General features: G+C 40.6%; 1 protein-coding gene and 1 long non-coding RNA gene across 2 annotated transcripts; one reads left to right on the top strand and one right to left on the bottom strand.

Moving 5' to 3' along the window:
• Positions 1–259: 259 nt before the first annotated feature.
• On the bottom strand, positions 260–18,445 carry ACADL (acyl-CoA dehydrogenase, long chain). Its single transcript, XM_008643565.2, has 11 exons — positions 18,325–18,445; positions 16,652–16,813; positions 14,116–14,253; positions 13,515–13,679; positions 11,875–11,941; positions 10,503–10,667; positions 9,742–9,843; positions 6,528–6,641; positions 4,265–4,392; positions 2,305–2,391; positions 260–966 (listed from the first exon to the last, which is right to left on the bottom strand). Exons 1-11 carry the CDS (start codon positions 18,396–18,398, stop codon positions 873–875), a joined length of 1,296 nt encoding a protein of 431 aa, XP_008641787.1. The 5' UTR covers positions 18,399–18,445; the 3' UTR covers positions 260–872.
• Positions 18,446–18,475: 30 nt separating this feature from the next.
• Positions 18,476–19,531, top strand: LOC108449846. Its single transcript, XR_001866139.1, has 2 exons — positions 18,476–18,588; positions 19,196–19,531. It is a non-coding gene; the product is annotated as an uncharacterized LOC108449846 (long non-coding RNA).
• The last annotated feature ends 776 nt before the right edge of the window (positions 19,532–20,307 follow it).

Here is a 20,307-nt window from a genome sequence, read left to right as displayed (position 1 = left end):
CGAGGCCGTGTGGGAGGGGAGCGGTCACAGCCGCTCCCCGCTCCGGACAGGTTCAACTCTTAACGCCCTGCATAGGCAAAGAGCTAAAAAAACACCAGAAACACATACATTCCAAGTTATTATCGCAAATAAAAGCCCTCAAGTTCACCTGCATCACATTCCCTCCCTCCGAACTCCCCCTCAGCGCCCTGAGGTGAACACGGGCACAGACGAAGAAACCCCTTTCCCCCGCGGGCTTTGAAGTAACCGCAGACAAGCATGAGATTGCATAGAAATGTTTTATTATGTTTATTTGACCAAAGTAATTAAAATAAGGCATTCCAGGTTAGATGTAAACATAGAGATCCGCTGCACAGCAGGTGGCTGCTGCACAGTGAGCAGGTGTATGGCAGCAACAGTAACAGTGTCAAGTTCTACTTGTCAAGGGGAAATACAAAGTTATTTATAAATTAAATATTAATTTAAATATTAATTAATTTAAAGTAATATTTAATTTTGTTCATTTGTTAAGAATAGGGCTTCTCTCAAGATTTGATTCTGAAAAGTGAGGTTTGGATTCAACACAGTGGGTTCAAGTCTGACAGACCAAGCTCCCCAACGTTCCAGACCTAAAAATGCCTTTCACTAGCAGAACTCTCGACACCCAGAGAATTACTCTGTTCTACAGAGACATTTAAAATTTAAGTTGATTAAATATTAGATAGGCTGCATATGAGCACACTGTTACTACTAACACATGCTTTAAGTGTCACTTCCTTTAAAGAACATGATACAGCACATTTATTTTACTTACATTCTGATGTCTGATTTTATGCCATGGATTAATATATAAAAGGATTCTGCAAGACTCTGCAAAGGAGTAAGCATCTGCCCTACTTGTCACTGACAATGTCTCTAGCAATAAGTTCTTTCATTATTTCATTGGTACCACCATAGATTGGCTGAACGCGGGCATCCACAAAAGCTCTGAGGGAGGAAAAAACCAAAACAAAACAAGGAAACATTACAAACAACAACACCTCAGAATGAACATACAATTAAAAAAAAAAAAAAAAAAAAAAAGAGTGTTTTATCTTTAGAGATCCCTCTTTTCAAAGTATACTATTCCCATTGATAAAGTAGTTCTTATTTTCTAAGAAGCTTCAACTACCTAGAATATTACAACTTCCCAGGGTGCTGTGTGCCAAACCAGGAACTGGGTCAGTGTCTCTTCCCTGTTTTTTTATAGCGTGAAGTCTCCACTATTGCCTCTAATTAAACAAAAAAATAAAGCCCTATAAACCCAGACTCCTGCTACTACTCCACTCCCAACTCTTGTTCCTGGTGACAGCACACAGGACGATGACAGAGAACTTTTCCATCTTCATTCTGCTTCATCATACAGAGAGCAGCCCAGGAGCAATGTGGCATTCTCTGGAAATCTATATACTGTACACACAGACAAGCAGGGGGACACCCTGAATAGGGCTTACTGGCCTTCCTATAAGACAGGGCAGAACACTCACAAATTACACTCATTCCAAACATCGAGGAACAAGTTATTTTAAATCAACATTTCATACTCAATGTATTTAAAATTTTAAAAAAATCTAAACCTACTCAGTTAAAAAATCAGCTTACTCATTTATGAAAATGGCACAGCAGTCCTGTTTGTGCTATTTCTACTGTCAGATTACCGCCTCTTTTTTTAATAAAAACAGTACCAAAATCTCTACTTAGTGTCTGTCACATGGCTTGTACACAAACTTCACAGATAATACACAAGGATATATACAAAAGCTCCATAAATGTCTCAATTCATAAAGTCAGAAAAAAAATGGGAATGACAAATCCCTTTTCTACATATAAATCTCTCAATTTTTTCATTTAAAAAGGTATAAAAATGCTGAATGTAGCCAGTTATGCTCTTGATTTGACAATTTGATACTCAGTGGTATCTGATCAACATGCTTTCTTCATACATATGCAATTAATTTCAGATAAAACAAACTAGCTCCTCTCTCATTTCTACTTTTACAGTTTTCCTTCTGTTTTTTCAATTAACATTTTCTTCTAAAAAACCAACTTCTCTTTTGTGAAAAAAAACAGACAAAAATTGGTGAACAGCTTATGAGTTATTTGGAGAATCAAAACAAAGCTTTCCTGCAGACATCTGTACAGTAGATTCCCTTTCAATTAAACATGATGAGAAAAGGAACAGTAAATCACTACTAACACTAAACAAGTGACACACAGACATAAAGAAGTGCCTCATTTGACTTTGCTGGTAATCTTTCATCATACAATCTGAAATGTTACACTTACTTTGCAATTGGATACTCCCACATGTACCCCCATCCTCCATGCATTTGTACACACTGAGTAGCTATGCTGTTTTGGAGATCCGAACACCTTAAATGGCCAAAAGGAAATTTGCTTTTAGAAGGACATTATGTTGCAAAACCTTACAAAAGATAAAGATATGTTAACAAGACAAATCCATAACATGATTAGTAAGAAATAAATACTGTTCAATTTAATGCATTTAAGTTTTGTTCCCTTTATGGGACAGCTTTCAGAAAATGAAAGGTTTCAAAACAGACAGGCTTGTTTACCTTTCTCATAGGCCAAGAGAATCCTTTCGTGAAGCAAGTTGATACAGTCTCTTTTCTTACGAAATCCCTCAGCTTTGTCAGAAATTAACAGTAAACCAGGCTTCCCCCCATCATTCCCATTAGCAACACACCAGGATGCTCTTTGAGCATAACCATCACCTGGGCATAATTTATTTTCCACAACAAACTTTATAGCCTTCAATTCTAAAACATACTGTAATTCTTCAACAGCATTTGTTGACTGCAAAATTTGGACTTAACAGCAAAAAAAAATTTAACTGCACTGGAAGCTCAAGTTGAAGCTAGAACACATGAAAAAAACCACTTTCTAACCGTACAGCTTTCAGTGGGCACAGAAGAAATGAAAATGACAAGTCAGTTGCTTCTCGCGGAATAATGGCCTTTTCCCCAAACCATCCCCTCATTCAGTTAAATCCTTATCGTTTATTACACCAACTTTAATTCTGCAGTGAGTTACTGCAACTATCTTTCCCAAATATATTCTCAAGTTCTTTTAGGTACGTAACACGACCTCTGACCACAAGAAAAACCAAACCAAAAAAACCCTACAGACCTTTCTCCAGATATGAAAAAAAGAGATGCACAAACCAGGTTTTAAAATCTTTCAAAGCTCTAACCTGAGTCATTGGCTATACAAAAGGTTTGAAGGAAAATTAGAGACTAGACAGAATCTCCTAATACATTGGGAAATAAAGCAATTCTACATTCAAGTATTTTCTAAACCATTTAAGAGAGTCTGGGAAACAGCTGGGAAAGCAAGGGTGTTTCAAATGCCTTGTTTTGGGAAATTTGTTGAGGAAGTGAGTCTGCATATCTCAGCTGGCATTAGTTGCTTCCTCCTCCTCAAAACTGAATGCCTCTGCTTCTGTACCGGGTACTTCTAGGTAATCACTGCCAGGAATAACACTCAAAACCCTTCCTTCCATTGTAAATATTTCTGTTCATTTCATCTATACTTATTTTGAAAAGCCTAAAAACTGTAAACCTGTGTATCTTCCATAAATGTCTTTGCTCATGTCTCATGTGCCTTTTTTCTCCCATCTTTGCAACAAGCTAAAACTATACAAATTCATGTACCAGTTGTTTTTCTCTCATAAAACTAAGTTAACATATAACACCATCAAGTATGGGATGAGGGAAAAGAAGTTCTGGACAATAAAAGAAAACACTGTTCAGTCTCAGTTACAGCAACAGCCATAGCCAACTATTTCTTCCTAAAACCAGATAGCTTTGAAAACTGGCTGGGCCTAACAGCTACTGTTAAGTAACATTAACGAAATAATATCACAGAGCTTCAAAAACATTACAATTTTTCTCCAAATATTCACATTTTGCTTTTAAAGAAATCAAACCAAGCCATATACCCCATTAAAAAAACAACAAAGGAAACAGAAAAACACCCAACAACAAATTGCTAACAGTAAAATGTAAATTTTTCTCTAAATACCAATGGAGCACTCACTTTTACTTAAGCTAAAGCTGAGGCATGATCTTGTTATTAATGGAAGCCTATTTTAAAAGTATGCCTTTATTTTGAAATTGATCTGGTTAACCAACCCTGGTATTCAATGTAACTGTGATTTTTGTTGACAAGATCATTAGAGTTAAGAACATGCAAGTAACACTTCTAGATGACTGTTAGCACGTACCAATACTTTGCCATCGAGGCTGTTGCGGAGTCCAGGCGTTTATCTGCATGGAGCTGCAAACAGTTGTCCATAAAAGCTCGAGCCACACAAATCTGTGTTTTTATTTCGGCCAACTTGTGCTGTACTGTCTTGTTTTGGAAGTGGATAGAGAGGGTAGAGGAAAGAAGTATAGGACAGTTTAATACTTTAGGTAGAAAATGCAGCATTTTCCGAAGGACTGCTGTTAGAAATAACTATTTCAAACAACTTTGGCTCTGTATGTCAGAAGAGACACCTTACTTTCCAGACAATAATGTCTTCACCAGTCTTATTAGACAAAATGAGATCGTTCTTTATTTCTCACGGTCAACTCAAAACACGAAGTTAAGAGAAAAAGCACAGGAGAAAGGGAAAACAAATTCCTAAAGAGCAGGAGGCCCAGAGTGCTCTGTCACTCTTGGCTCCCTCTTGTGAAGGAACATCCTTTCACTCTGTAGAGCCATGAATTTTCCCAATTCATAACCATCTATTGAATGCTTTTTCTATGTATTCTTCAGAGTTTAAGCTACATGCAAAGAGACCAAAGCAAAAAATAAAATAAATTTTAGACTATCAGAAAGTTTTTCAGCACCGAGTTCTGTCACATTGGAAAATAGGTCTACAGAGAAGAGGTAAAATCCATCATAAGGTTATGTAAAACCAGACCAGGAAGGCATTCGACCACCTTCTTGTAATTTTGGTACGGAGGGGATAAAAACATCACCCACTAATAGAAGTTCTTTCTTATTTCAGTTCTAGAAATGTATATAAAAAAATCTTGCTTCCTTTGACAACAAATATACTGGACCAGTGTACTACTATAAGGAAAGAATTAATTTCAAATGCTGTAATGTGGCATGACTAAATGAATTAGCCCAAGACAGAGCTCTGATTGGAAGGGATTATTTATAATATGCACACTCGAGTCATCAGCAACAAAAAAAAAAGGAAATTGAAGAGATATGCAGAAATTCATTATTTTGGCAAAAATAATATACTTTATGAAATTTACTGTCCACCTACTGGTGGCCTAGCCTAAAAAAGGAGATTATTTTGGAGATCTCTGCACAGTGAACTACTACAAATAGGAGGCATCCCCTACCTACATTAAAAAGTTAAAATATAGCTCTTTTGCTTTACAGTCGCATAGTGTGCATACTAAATTCCATCTGGAATTACGGATTAATGAAAGTTAACTTTAAAAACAGATGAAGATCATAGTCTCCTGAAGGATACCTAGCATTCCAGCCTCTAAAAGTTCCAGTTCTGGTGTTCTTCACAACTAAAGATTTGAATTTGACAAACGAAGTCTCAAGACACAGAAATGGATTTTTTTGTTAGTTATTTAAAAAAAAAAAAAATCAAAAGTTCCAAAGTATATAAAAAAAAGAGGCAGCCAACATCTTTAGCCCATATGAGTCAGTTCTATCCTAAAAACCAAATATGCAGAAGCTTGGCCTGCCTCAGCCCTAACAGTTAACGTCGTTGTCAGGAACACTGTAGTATAGCAATCCTGTGGAAAGCAATGTATGTTTTATGACTGCAGCTAAAGACTGTAGGCACAAACATCTCAAAACTCAACTACCTACCCCTGTCAGGAGTGAGCTCTGCCCACAGAGCATGACCCAACAGTTTCACATGCAGTCACACAAACACCCAGAGTGCTGCTGGCTGAGGATTCTCATTACAGCATTCATGAAACACCTCCACAGCACTTGGGCAGCAAGGTCACTCCTGGGAGTCCCCACGTCCAGCAACCTCCAAAGTAATTTTTCTGCAATGCTCTGTGTGCAGAGGAACACAATACCTGCACAGGCAGTCCCCAGGATTCCAGGCACAGACAAATACATGTAGGTGTGATGGACCCTGTGATTAGGACCTCCAGCTGTAAAATGCAAGCCTAAGATCAACAAGGGAATTGTTCTTTAGCAGCAGCAAGGAGCCAGTATACTTCCTGCCTACCTATTTCCCTCTCAGAAGTAGCGCTGCTGGGAGGTTACCTACCCAAGTTATAAAACACAAACATTAAGGCTTCTCTGGTGCTTTTTAAAAATTATTATTTTTGCATTTCAAAGATGAACGATGGTCATGGAGGCAAAAAACAGACACAATACAACAGTGAAGCCTGTGAAAATAATCCTTTCAAAACAGCCTAGTGATTTTCATTTAGCAACTGTTTCACATACACAGATGTATAGCAACCACACGCTAGAACTTGTACACAAGTGGCTCAGTTCTAACTCACCTGCAAATGCGCAATTGTCTTCCCAAAAGCTTTTCTTTGCTTCACATAATTTCTTGTTTCTTCAAACATGAATTCACAGCCAGCAAGAGCCATATCAGCAATTAGCAGTCTTTCCTTTTGAAACACAAATTACAGAATCCAGTTGAGTTAGTCCTACATTCCTCCGCATCAGATGCACAATTAGGACACAGATGTTCAGTGTTGTTCATTAAGGGAGTGGGAGCAGAAGTCACATAAAATACCAAACCAGACATACTGCATTACTGACATTAACAAGTGGGACAAATGCCTTGCTGTCTAAAGCTCACTTTAAGTCTTTACTGGGATAATACTGCATCACAGTGACTCAAAAAATAGCCACAGATTGACCACAGGAATCTTACCAACTGAAAAATTCACATCAGATTCTGTTTCAATTATTGGCTTTCACTGCTCAGCTTAAACAACAACTGTGTTGGAACCCTGGGTTCTGAGAATTTCAGCCTTTCAGCGCTGGCAAGCAGTGATCCTCAGAAGCACACTGTATTTGATCTGAAACCCTGGGAAAGGCTCCCTAAATTGTGTGATAACACTGAGGTTGTTGCTGTGTAATTAAAAGTTATATCATTGGGTAGAATATGTAGAGGTGTAAAAAATTAGGTTTAGGGGATATAGGCAACAATATGGAGGATTTTGGGTGTGGATCTTCTTCTTCCTTTCTCCTTCTTCTTCACAAATCTAGGGGTTCTGGTGTTGGATTAAAAAACCCGCAACTGCGGGTTGCGAACAGCTAGTTATTGGATTATAAATAAAAACAAGTTACTTGGCTGGGCAATTTAGACCTTAAAAAGCCTTGGAAGTTAGAATTCATGGCCATTTTCCCACCTTGTTACCTTGGAGGCACACTCTGTGCAGCTGTGTTATAGATAAGATATAATAAACAACTAAGTCTGAAGAAATTCCCAGTGTCCTGCATTTTAACTCAAACTCTGAGTAAAAGAACTCACGAAATAGAAGCAAAAAAGAATAGAAACGGTAAAAAGAGTAAATTAACCCAGGGACACTAATACAACTATTTAATAATTTCAATAGTTCAACTCTAGGGGGAAAAAAAAGCCTACAAAAATTGGCTTTTCTTTCCTCGTTGCACAGTGAAACACAAAAACTACATGCAGAACAATTGTTTCTGGAAGCATTGAAACAGCCTGATGCATTGCATTGAACCTGTTCACGAGCACATCTATTTAAAGCAGTAAAGATTTCCTTTGATCAGGTTTTTTATTTACTCACAGTATAAAATTAAAAAACATGATCCCTACCAAATGAGGTAAATACAACATCAGAGCTTTGACAAAGCACAGACACATTTTGAAAAACCACATTGCCTCTTTGTCCTTCCAAATAATCCCAAAACTTCATAAAGTAAGTTGTAAACTGGCAAAGTATTTTGGCAGCTAAACAATTTCTTTACTTTGTTAAATGAACAGAGTTCCATGTAACTTTAATATGCTTCTACTTACAGAAGAGCTAGAACAGCAGCGCTTGTTTCTTGGAAGAGAATGCCAAATGAATCAGACACGTCCAAGCTGCACTTAATTTACTAAGCAAAGTGCTTCCATACTAGAAGTACACAAGAAATATGTGGTATGTTCTTTTTAATACACTACCCTCAGGTTCTTCAATAGCTGGGTTGTTGATTAAGAGATCTGGCTTTGAGCTGCTGCGATATCAACATTTTTAGCAATGCCCAAAGAATTCTACACCTAGCACTGTGTGCTTCAGTTTAAAATCAGCAGTATCAACAAAACATTGAACACAAGACTGTCAAAGACTGGAAAAGCTTGATGCCTCAAGACATTTTGGGATGCACGTGTGGGGGTAAGGGGGCAGGTCGGGCCCTGCTCTGATGAGGTGTGCCCTGCTCTGCACACCACACCCCCAGCCCAGCCCTAGAGCATCCCAGCCCTTCAGTGTCTGTCAGTTGTGGCACACTGGAGGCAGTGCCCCAGTCTTGCCTAAGCCAGCTCCTGAATGGCCAAGTGATTAAAGTCCCATCGGAGGAGGGCCAGGGTAGCTCTGGGGTTTAAAAGGCTGACCACAAGGGGAGCATGTCTTGATCCTATCAGCCTCTTGGAGTTTCTACCTCATTGTTCTGGTTTGGCCAAATTTAGAAATATATCCTCTGAGAGAAGGCAGGTTACAACCAGCCCTCCCCCACCAGGTTCAGGAAAAGATAAATTTTCCTCGAAGGAAAGTGAAAGAGATAAAAACTATTTATTTAACAAACACACAGCAAAAGGATAATAATGTTAAATAACAAAACCTCTCGCTCTGCTGAGAGAAACCTGGGAAAATTTCAGAGTCCTTCCATAGCTCTCTCTCTCCCCCTCCTTGGAGCTGGGACGGGGTGGTAGGCCCACCTCCAGGGCCAAGGCCTCAGTGGAAATTCCTCCTGATGCATTCCAATGTTGAAACAGTCCAGCAGAGGGAAAAAAAAGAAAAAACAAAGTCCCAGGAAAAACAAAAGTTTAACTCTCCGTCTCTCTCCAGAGAAAGAAAAAAGAGCTGAAAAACTGGCCAAAAGCAAGCTGGGTGCCTTCCCCACTCTCGCTCTGCTGCCACAGCTGAAAAAAAAAGTCTCTCTCTCTGTGTGACCTTGAACAAGCTGCAAACTGCTTTGAAAAAGTTTTGCTCAGGTTTTCCTCCCCCCTCTCAGGCTCAGCTTAAATGCACAGAAAGGCACAAAATTAATTTCTGGGCATGGGCCAGCAATATGGGATACACATCACAAAGTCACCCCAAGACACTCATCACTGGAACTCAGGAGCTGGTAGTTGTATGTGTGGTTTTCTGTATTTTTCCTATCTTTCTCCTTTTCTTCTTCTTCTAATTCTCTTTCCATGGAACATTTTCGGTAATGACACATGGGACGGGTTTAAATGTCGCTAAGTTAAAACAACTAATTTAATGCTGTGATAAGTGTGTTCTATGTTAATTGGATGTTGCACTACATCCTTTACCAAAGCTCCTTGATTTTCTGTATTTTGCCAGTAAACCTGTGTAATTGTGACTCTTGAGAATATCTGGTTGCTACTTCTCCTGTGAGCTTAACCCACAGAAATGTTTTGGGGTGTTACAAACGCATCCCGCTTTGGCAACCCAGGTGGCTCACCACAATACATAAACTTCAGGACTAATGACAAAACCTGACAGCAAACACTCACATTCCTTTTACCTGAGGGAGCTCTGCCATCAGATAGTAGAATCCTTTGTTTTCTTTTCCAAGCAAGGCACTGGCTGGCAACCGCACATCTTCAAAAAACAGCTCTGCTGTGTCCTAAGAGGATTTGAAATGCAAGAATTGAGAGTCTGACATTCTCATCTCATTACGCTAATTTTGCCCTATTTTTTTCTTGCTATTGTGCACTTTAACTTGAAATCCCAAAATTATCTAGCCTGGAAGGATCCTCCAGAAGTCATGTAGCTTACATCCTACTCAGAGCAGCTCCAGAAAAAACAATCAGCTGAGGGCCTTGTCTAGTTAAGCTTTCCAAAGCTCCAAAGATAAAGGCTCCAGGACCTCTCTCGGCCCCTGTGCAAGTAACCAATCTCTTTCCTGGTGGACTTTTTTCCCCTACTACCTAGTAAGAATTTTCCTTAATGTAACTTGCCTCCTTTGCCACTCTCCCCTTCACTCGGCTCCTCAAAGAAGAATCAGGCCCCACCATCTCTATAGCTAATGGTGTAAGTAAGATCCTGTCCTTCCAGGCTTCTTCAAAGTAAACACATTCAGCTTCCTCAGCCTCTCCTTGCACATCATATGCTTCAGACTTCCACAGGCAAAAATCAGGATACATATGTTGCGTGTTTGTGCTCTGAAGTCTAACAGCTACAATAGCACCATAGTTCCATCTTATATTTATTTAGCAGTTGCCAGGAATTAAGTGGGTTTAGACTTTCTCCAATTCTATTGCATTAGAGGTTGTATGAACTCACTTGAGCTTTCAGGCCAATTTTGTTCAGTTTGCGTCCTTTGATGAAACCTTTTGTTCCATTTTCCACCAGAAAAAGGCTGATCCCATGAGCAGGGGATCGGGCCTCCCGGTCTGTAACTGCAACCACGATCACTACATCGCTCATCCAACCATTAGTGATGAACACCTGTAAAAAAAGGCAATTTAGAATAAAACAAGGTGGATAGAGGTTAGAAGAGATCACCAAGTAGCAGAAAGAAAAATTACATTGATACTTTCACAGGTGAACTGAAAGGCAAGGTTCAAGCGTCCAGAAGAATTTTAAGCTTTTGATATTAAGTGCTCTGGAACAAGGCAGACATTAATTTGAGAAGTATTGTGAGGGGCGGAAGTGTGAAGTTAAAGAATGCACAGATTTGTTTCTTTTGTCTGTCCCGTGATAAAGAAGGAATACAGTATCAAATGTAAATAAACACAGAGGTTCTCTTGTCTAGAAATTAAATTAGTGAGGCATAACACTCAAAACTATCAATGCTTCTTGTCACAACTGCTTACTATTATCCTGTAGAACAACTCATGAGCCTGTCAAATGGATCCATCTTAAGTCCAGCAAAAGAAAGCTTTCTGTCCTGCTTGGCTTCAAATGAGCAGCATAAGCATCTTTTTTAGCACCAATGCATATGTATTTGCTTGCATACATTCTCACCACTGAAATTCTGCTAAGACCAGAAGTCTCTATCAGTACTATGTTATCAGCAGCAGTAAAAAAGATTAGGACATTTCATAGCTTTTTAAAAAATGGTCTGTTGAACCCACACTCCCACTTCAACACTATTTCTGCCTTCTTGTTTTTCATTATGGTAATGCATAAAGTGCTTTGCCACAGCTTGACAAGACAGTCAGAGCATCTGATGCAGCTGTTTTGGGTTTTTTGTAACATGACCACCGAGCTCCTGAAAGATTCCACAGCTTGCATTGTGGCAACACAAGTTTTTACTCAGGCCACAGAAGATTTCATGGCAGTAGTATATATATTTTATTGTTAAACATCATTACTAAAAACCATCCTGCTCATACTACACAGCACATTTTTTCCCCTTTTCTTCACAGTTTAAGGGAAAATAAGCCTTTTAATAGGGTTATTTAAAAGCTACAAAAAGAACCTATACAAGCCCTCCCATAAATCAGTTTGTAAATTGCCTAAAACAGACCTATTTCAAGACCTATTAAAAAAGTAACTGGAACAAAAACCCCACCTACAACACAACCCACACAAAAACCCCAAACCAAAAGGATTGCGAGGAGATGCTGAGAGTGGTGCACATCCTGCTGCATTCAGCTAAATGCATTCAGTTCCTAGAGCCTATGAGCAGTACGTATGTCAGTGCACTTACCTTACTCCCATTAAGAATCCAGTCACTTCCATCTTTTTTTGCATATGTCCGTATTCCCTGCAAGTCACTAAAACGAAATTCAAAAGGTCCTTCAAAAAACCATTCTGGAAGCTGCAATTTGTATATTGAATTCTATCCAGTACAAAATAAGGTAGATTTTATACCATCCAGGCATGGGCTCAGTGAAAACAGATGAGGATAGTGAGACATCATGAAATAGCTGAGTGTAACAGAAACCACAAGCATGCTGTGGAAAAGGATGATAAATCTATGCAACCATACAGGCGTGTGAGGTCCCATTTCCTCATCTCTGCTTGTGGGAGGTGGTGTAACACAAGCACTGACATCAACAGGTCAGCATGCACTTACACCAGTATGCCTCAGATGACAAATGCCACACAAAACCACATCCTCTAAACAGGCTCAATTCTGATCAGGAGGCTGTGTGAAAAGCCATAAACAACATCTACCATTTGTAGAAACATGACGCCAACCCTCTCTCTTTTGGAAACTGGTCAGATCAGCAGTGTCTACTCTAAACACTGGGTGCTGGGCAAGGAGGAACACTTCTCTGAAAGGATTCAGAGGAAAGAAAATCAAGGTGTTCTGTTCCACAGAAAAAGCTAATAGTAAAGCCAAGCCTTCTTTACCAATGTGTCTTAGGGTGACTTTATGATGTGTATCCCCTATCACTGCCCCATGCCCAGAAATTAATTTCGTGCCTTTCTATGCCTTTAAACTGAGCCTGAGAGGGGGGAGGAAAACCTGAGCAAAACTTCTTCAAAGCAGTTTGCAGCTTGTTCAAGGTCACACAGAGATAGAGATGGCTCTCTGCACTCAGCTGCGGGAGGAGAGCGAGAGCAGAGGCAAGCACGCGGCTTGCTTTCTTTTCCAGCCAGCTTTTGGCCAGTTTTCAGCTCCTTTTCCTCCAGAGAGTTGAACTTTGTTTTCCTGAGACTCCGATTTTTTCCCTTCTTCTATGCTGGACGGTTTCAACATCAGAATACATTGGGAGGACTTTCCACCAAGGCCTTGGCCCTGGAGGTGGGCCCACCACTCCATCCCAGCTCCAAGGAGGGGGAGAGAGAGACTACGGAATGACTCTGAAATTTTCCCAGGTTTTCTCTCTACAGCGAGAGGTTCCATTATTTAGCATTAGTATCTTTTTTTTCTGTGTGTTTGTTAAATAAATAGTTTTTATCTCTTTCACTTTCCTTCAAGGAAAAAGTTTTTTTCCTGAACATGGTGGGTAGAGGGGTGGCTTGTAACCTGCCTTCTCTCAGAGGATATATTTCTAAATTTGGCCAAACCAGCACACTATGTATATTATTTTTACACTGACTATACTTCATAAGTATGTTCACAGGACAAGCAAGTTGGTAACTATAAACTCAGACTGCAAAAGCAAATACAAAGCATAATTGCCCACAGTAGGACAAATACAGAAATGGATTCTGAGCTACTATCTTGAAATGACAAAGCTGTAATAAAGTAATCCATAATAGGTTTTTTGAGTTTTACGTATAATGCAGGATAGTCTTGTCCGTACAGTAACTAACCAGGAGGTTCAGAATGTTTTTCACTGACAAATCAATAGACAGCAAATAATGTTAAGACCATTGTTTTAATATTTGGCTTACCTGCCAGCCCCAGGTTCTGTCATGGCAATAGCTCCAATGCACTTGCCTGTAATCATTTGTGGGATAAAGTGTTTAATCTGTTCTTCAGAGCCATAGTTTGCAATGTAGGGCATGACAATATCTGAATGAAGGCTGAACCCTGGGCCTGTACAGTTAACATACATCCTGGAAAAAAAATAAGGGGGAAGTTCAGAAAAAAGTACTACCAAGACTTGAACACTGAACTTGCACTGTTACAACACAGAACCAATAACAAAGAAAACCCCACTACACAGAAGTCTCAGATATCTTCTGGCACTTTTACCACTATTTATAGAATGTAATTTCACAGCCAAATGGGTACATAACCTACCAGGCTAAATAAAAATGCTTTCCCGAGTTACAAAGCCAGTGGAGCATAATGACACTTGTTACTCAAACAGTGATCCAGAATACTTAAAACACAAGGGATTTACACGTATCTAAACCATCCTTTCCACAGGAAAGATAAGATCATTTTCTGTAAGCAAATGTAGTCCATAATGAGGATAATTCATGGAAAAAAAATACAGGCACAAACAATATGATCACTGAAATTCTTCCTGAAGCATCCAATACTCACTGCTCCTCCCAGACAATGGCTGAAGAGAGAATATCCGCTCCAATGCCTCCATGTTTTTCAGCGATAGCAACACCCAGCAAACCCTGCTGTCCAGCTTTTTCCCAGAGCTCCCTGCTCACCTGGCCATTCTTCTCCCATCTGCAAAACGAACACAAAACCAGCACTGAACCCCTCATGTGCTACTGTTTATCTGTCATGGCTGCTGCCTCACACTGGAACACCAACAGATAGTGTGAAGGTACACAGACAACTATATGTCACAGCCAAGAAGCAGCAGCTTCATCAGAGTTTCTCATCTTCAAGTCCACAGATGCCACTGGCACTACAGAGACACCAACTGTAAAACAAGTTTGAACTCCTGCTTCCAATGTGTAACCTGACAGGATTTCATTAAGACTTCTTATGACTCTTATACCAGACTGGGATTTAGGCAATTTAGCCCCAGCCATCTGGATCATCACAGGCAGGTCTTTATCCTCCTGACATTTACAAATGTACATTTAGCCACATACAAAATGAGTATAACACATCAGTATCTTTCACAAAAGACTTCACCAGTGAAAACTCTACCAGTGAAAAATGCTTTATCAGAATCAAATGATACCATATTAGTCAGTTTTGTATAAAAATCTGTCTCTGTGCACTTCTTACAAGTCAGTACTGTATCTTGGTAAATTACTGCTTTAAGGTACTTTCAAGTTTGTGTAAATAGATAGTTGAGGCTTATCTGCTGATAGTTTGCAAACTTTAACACCACAGCAATAATCTATTCTTGGAAAATTAGAGCCTCTTTATGGGGTTTGTCAACTCAATAGAAGGTTGGATGGTCATTAATGCTCCAGGTTTTCTTTTTTTAAAGCTTTTATTTTCTAATGCCACAATTTTTAAATTACATGGTAAACAACATTCCTCTGATGCACATGTGTGCAGCAGAGCTATATCATAGCTGTTTACCCACATTTAATCAAGTATCTTATCCTACATATAAAACAGAATCATAGAAACGCAGAATAGTTTGGATTGGAAGGGACCTTAAAGCTCACCCAGTTCTGACCCCTTACCATGGGCAGGGGTCTCACTAGCCCAGGTTGCTCCAAGCCCCATCCAATCTGGCCTTGGACACTCCCAGGGATGGGGCAGCCACAGTTTCTCTGGGCAACCTGTGTCAGTATTTCAGCTGATTCACAAAGCTTTTGCTCCTACACTGGAAGTCTTAGATCTCTTTTTACCATCTTTGCTTTGCCTCTGATACCCACTTTCAGGGACATTCCTGTCCCTACCTCACCCAGCATGAAAGCTTCTCCTCCTCAAAATAATCCACAATTGCATTCACTGATGCTACATTTGTCTCTTCATCTCAGCCCAGACAATTAATATACTGTGCCTGAAGCCTCCTTGTTTACTTCAGAAGTGTGAGAACAGAGTGGTTCATTGGTCATTGAAGTGATGCAAAAACACAAGTTCAACTTGATTCAACCTCCCTAAGAAGTTGTTGTGTCAGCAAGATGGCAAATAGGATCTTCAGCAACCTCAAGCAGAGCCAATACATGTACACAGACCCGCCCTGGAAGTCCTAACACAAAATGAGGGACAATATCTGGTTTTATGGACAGAATATGACTGTACAGTGGAAAAGCATACTACTATGAGGTTGTGGTTTGAGGATAAAAAAAAAATAGCTGTCACTAACCCTACTGTAAGCCTCCTGCTGCTCATTCTTGCCCCAGTCATGATGCTTCATACACTCAACTGAGGCACCTCAGCTGTTGGTGGATACACACTTGAGCTGTATCAGGATATTCCTATCTAGCAGGGCAATTTCAGAATAAGTCCTTCAGTACCACTTGCTGTTTTTACTTCAAGTAAGCTAGAAATTGCTTAAGACACTACTACAGCTTGACACTTTTGGTTCAAAACCATATCCTGAGTTAATTTCTTTCCTATCCACCACTATAATGTGATTGGATATGGCTAAAATAAGGGCTAAAATTACCCTCCAGCTCTACTTCAGTGGAATTACAACACCTCTACCCTGTACAGAAAACGCACATATTTCCACAGAAACAAAAATTAAAGAAATTCAAACAGAGATTTTGTGCAAGTTTCTTGGTAATACATGATTCACCTCACCATGCTATATGTACTTGTATGTAGCTACAAAATCTACTGCAAGAGAGACAGTAACCTAGACACATGATCAAAGCCTTTTTCACTATTTCCCAATAGTGTGGGAACTGAACTGTCCACCAACTCTCCCAAAAGCATCTGTGTCAGTTAATCCTACAGGAAGGGAAACTTTGCTGCAACTCTGCAAACTGCATTTGTCTGCTCATGGGCCCAAGCTGAAGATGCCAGATAACATACACTGGAGCTCAAAGGACGCATTCAATTTGATTATGTGTGATTTTCCTTCATGCATGACTTTGTTTTAATTTGGTAAATTCGTATATCCTATTGTATCAGGAGTAACACTGCAAAAAGAATTTTGGGGAAAAATTAATATTGGCAAACCACAATGTTTAAGAGGTTATCTTACTCTGTGTGAAAAGGCAGCACTTCTTCCTGAAAGAACTTCCTTGCACTCTCCCTGAAGATATCATGATCTGATGAGAAGATCCTCCGAATGCCTATATCAGTCAAAGTCTTAGCAGAAGATGGTTCCAGGCGCTTTGTGCCATGCTGTTCTGTTTGCAGAGGACTAAAAAAAGACAAATTAATGCATCTGTTAGGATACAGGCACCCTATTTGCATAACTCTTTTAAAAGGGAAGAAACACCCATGTTACTAAACATAGTTCACATCCCAACTCTGGCACACCATTAGGTCTCAAGGATACCCATGATAAATACAAAGAACTAACATACACTGCACTCCACTGGACTATTAATGGAGGTAAAGCAAGGCTGGTTTGTCCTTAACACTTCAAATAAATTAAAAACAATAACAATACATATATAGGTAAAAGAATAAAGTTACCCCAATGAAAACATATATAAAAACAAAATGATGCTGTAACAAAAAAAATAAAAACTGAAATAGTGGTAAATGTCAGTAATAGAAACCACACAAGGAAAGTATAATTATGAAATAAGAACAAAGGGTTTATAAAGCTTTTGTAGGGGTTTGGAACATCAAGGATGACATAGTACTTTAAGGCTTGCTTTTATTGTATTCCCATGAAACATCAGAAATTTTAAGTACAGAGCTGAGTACATGGAAGAGGCATTCACTCTTCCTTTCTCAAACTATTTTGTTAATCTCTCAGTTCCTCTGCACATCAACTGTGTGTAGTCCTACAGAACTCAGCTCAGCCTACGCTTATTTACTCTGCTGTAGAGACACAAGTCTTTATTTACTACCACATGTAGTTACTCAGGCTCTGCCAGTGAAATAATCCCCCTGAAACAAACTATATTTACTTCTAATAATATTTGGGAAAAATGGGATACAGCAACTTGCTGGTTGAGTATTTTGTACACTCAAAGCTAGGCACACAGTGACTCTGAAAAGCTCTACCTTATTTTTAAAGCTAAGATGATGCTGAGCTTCATTTAAGCCCACCCGTTTGTTTAATTGTGGGTGACGCTGCACATGTCACACAGGGAAGGGCCTGGCTACTCCCTTATTCTAAACGACAGTCCTGGGAGAGACAACTCGAAGGTCTGGGAAGGTGTGATCCCACTCCTGCCTTTCTGCTCCCCCCAGCCCCCAAGCCCGAGCACTGCTGCCAAGGGGGAACGCGGTGCCCGGGAAAGAACACGCCCGGCTGTCACCTGCTGCCAGCACAGGACTCGCTGTTCCCGGGAAGTGGAGCAAAGGTCGGGAGATCACGGGGATGGATGCGCTGGGGCTCCCGGGCCCGCGCGGCTCGGGGGGCTCGCCCAGCCCCAGCTGTCTCCTGCGATGGGGGCACGGCCGCGCACACACACACGTATGTGCACATACAGCACCTGTAACCCCTCCGCCACGCGTATACAGACCACGCGCATCCACGCCCTCCAAACACACACAGAGATGCGTACACACATCCACACAGAATGGATAGCACACACAGACAGCCCCGTCAGCCCGCACACACACACCCCCCAAGCAGGTGGGCAAAGACATCCACGCCGGTCTTTACGGAACCCAAGCTGAGGGGCGCTCACCCACCCTCACGGATCGGTCCCTTCCGCCCCAGCGCTGCCCACCATGGCCGGTTCCGCTCACCTGGGCTGGGCGGAGAAGGGTCGGGAGCCGGCGACCCGCAGGAGACCGCGCAGGCGGAGCACCCACGCCGCCATTTTACGGGACAGAGCGGGACAGGACAGGGCGGCACTGCCCCTGGAGCCCCGCGAGTTATCCCTGTGCCCGCCCACCTACGGCTGTAAATCTCTTCCGGGCTGGAGGCGGCAGTGTCGTGAAACAGCTGTATCATTAATAATTTTCTAATGTAGCTTTGCAATCACGTCATGGAGAGGAGCGGGAGCAAAGGTGACAGCCGGACGAAGGGGTTGTGCTCTGAAGGCAGCTCGTGTGATGGCACCCGGCATGAGGGACGACCATCCTGGCCATGGATCCGTCCTCCTTTCAGAGCCTTCAGGGAAGGGGCTGTCATCCCCTGGGGTGGCATGGCTGGAACCTGAGCCCCCTCCCCTGAGGGCTGCCCCTCACTGGGCCTTTTGGCCATTTTGCCTTCGTGGGGCTGGTCCTCCTGGTGTCAATGGGTCTTGATTTGCAGAATCTGCGCACCAAAATAATTTAGCATGCTTTTTTTTTTTTTTGGGGGGGGGTGTGTGTGTGTGCTTTTTCTTTTTCCCTTTTTCTTTCTGTGATAAAAAGTATTATAGTATTGGCTTTCGCAGGTAGTAAAATGTAAGAAATATTATGTATTAGAATACATTAGGAAATATCATGTGCAAATATGCTAAGAATAACTTTGCTATGCGGATATTAACTAGTTAACATTATAACTGGGGTCAAAGTTACAAGATGCTGATACAGCTTGAGTTATAAGATACCAATATAACCTGAATCATAACTTTCTATACAATGTAATAGCTAGTATATGGTTTACTAATTGCTTAATGTTTAAATAAAGGAAAACTCGCCAGGTGAACAATCTCAAGAATAGACAAGTATAGCTAGATACTACATCCTGCTGCTTCCCTAATGAGAAGTTGGCAACAATGAAGCCAATTAGCCACAAAGTAAAGAATTTAAACCGGTTGGATCCAGAAAGACCCAGGACCACCATGACTGCGCATGCTCCAAAGACAAAATTGAAAAGTTCAAGATGTGAGGGAGACCTGAGCCTTCGTCGAAGAAGACCCCTGAAGATCCTCACGATCATAATACGCATGCTCTAATAGGCGGATCGGAGGAGGAACTATGTTACTACCTTCTAAAGTGAAATGTAAATTAGTTCTCAGAAAAACTATGCATATGCATTGTGGTTTATTAAATATGCATAATGTTAAAGCATATAAACGGGAAATTTGTGTGTGTGTGCCTCTGGCTATAAGCCACACACCCAGTGCTGTGATTTTGCTTTAAGTGACCTTTGTCCCCTGTTGTCCCTTATTACATTTTAAAAAACCCAAAAAGAAGGGTGGGCTTCGTTTCTCACACTTTCCTTTTTTATTTTGAGTGCTGGTTCTCTAAACTAGGCGGTTTATGATTATCGTGTGCAGGGGCTTTCCAAAGGATGGAGGCGTTGTTCTGAATGTTACCCATCGCACAGCACCAATTCACACACAGAGGCAAGGTATTTCTATTTTTTTTATTCTAGTTTGCACAAAGTAGATAGCTAGGTGGTAACCCATAAAAGGCTAGCTCCCCATTCATCAACACTTTACACTATCTATCCTCTTTAACAAGGGCATACATTTTATTACATAACCTCTTTATTAATTAGTACTCAACCCCCTATTTGCTAGTTATATCTCTCACTTCTCATGCAAATTAGTCCTCATGTGCAGTTCTTCCCTCCCTTTTAGTCTGGAGTCTTATTTTGAGTAGGTGGTCAATGAGTCAGTGGTCACAATCTCCCACTGCCAGAATTACCTTTCCTCCAGTTACTGCAATGCTCATAAACTGTGCTGATTAACAACTAAAAAAACCACAACATTCAAAGTTTTACTCAGTTATTCACATCTTGGAGGGCTCAATATCAGAGCAGGCATTACTTTAAGGAAGAGTGAACCACTGGAG

This window comes from Corvus brachyrhynchos, unplaced genomic scaffold (assembly GCF_000691975.1).
Source record: "Corvus brachyrhynchos isolate BGI_N302 unplaced genomic scaffold, ASM69197v1 scaffold671, whole genome shotgun sequence".
Taxonomy (NCBI): domain Eukaryota; kingdom Metazoa; phylum Chordata; class Aves; order Passeriformes; family Corvidae; genus Corvus; species Corvus brachyrhynchos.
Note: the sequence above shows the minus strand (reverse complement) of the source record. Positions and strands in the feature narration are given on the sequence as shown.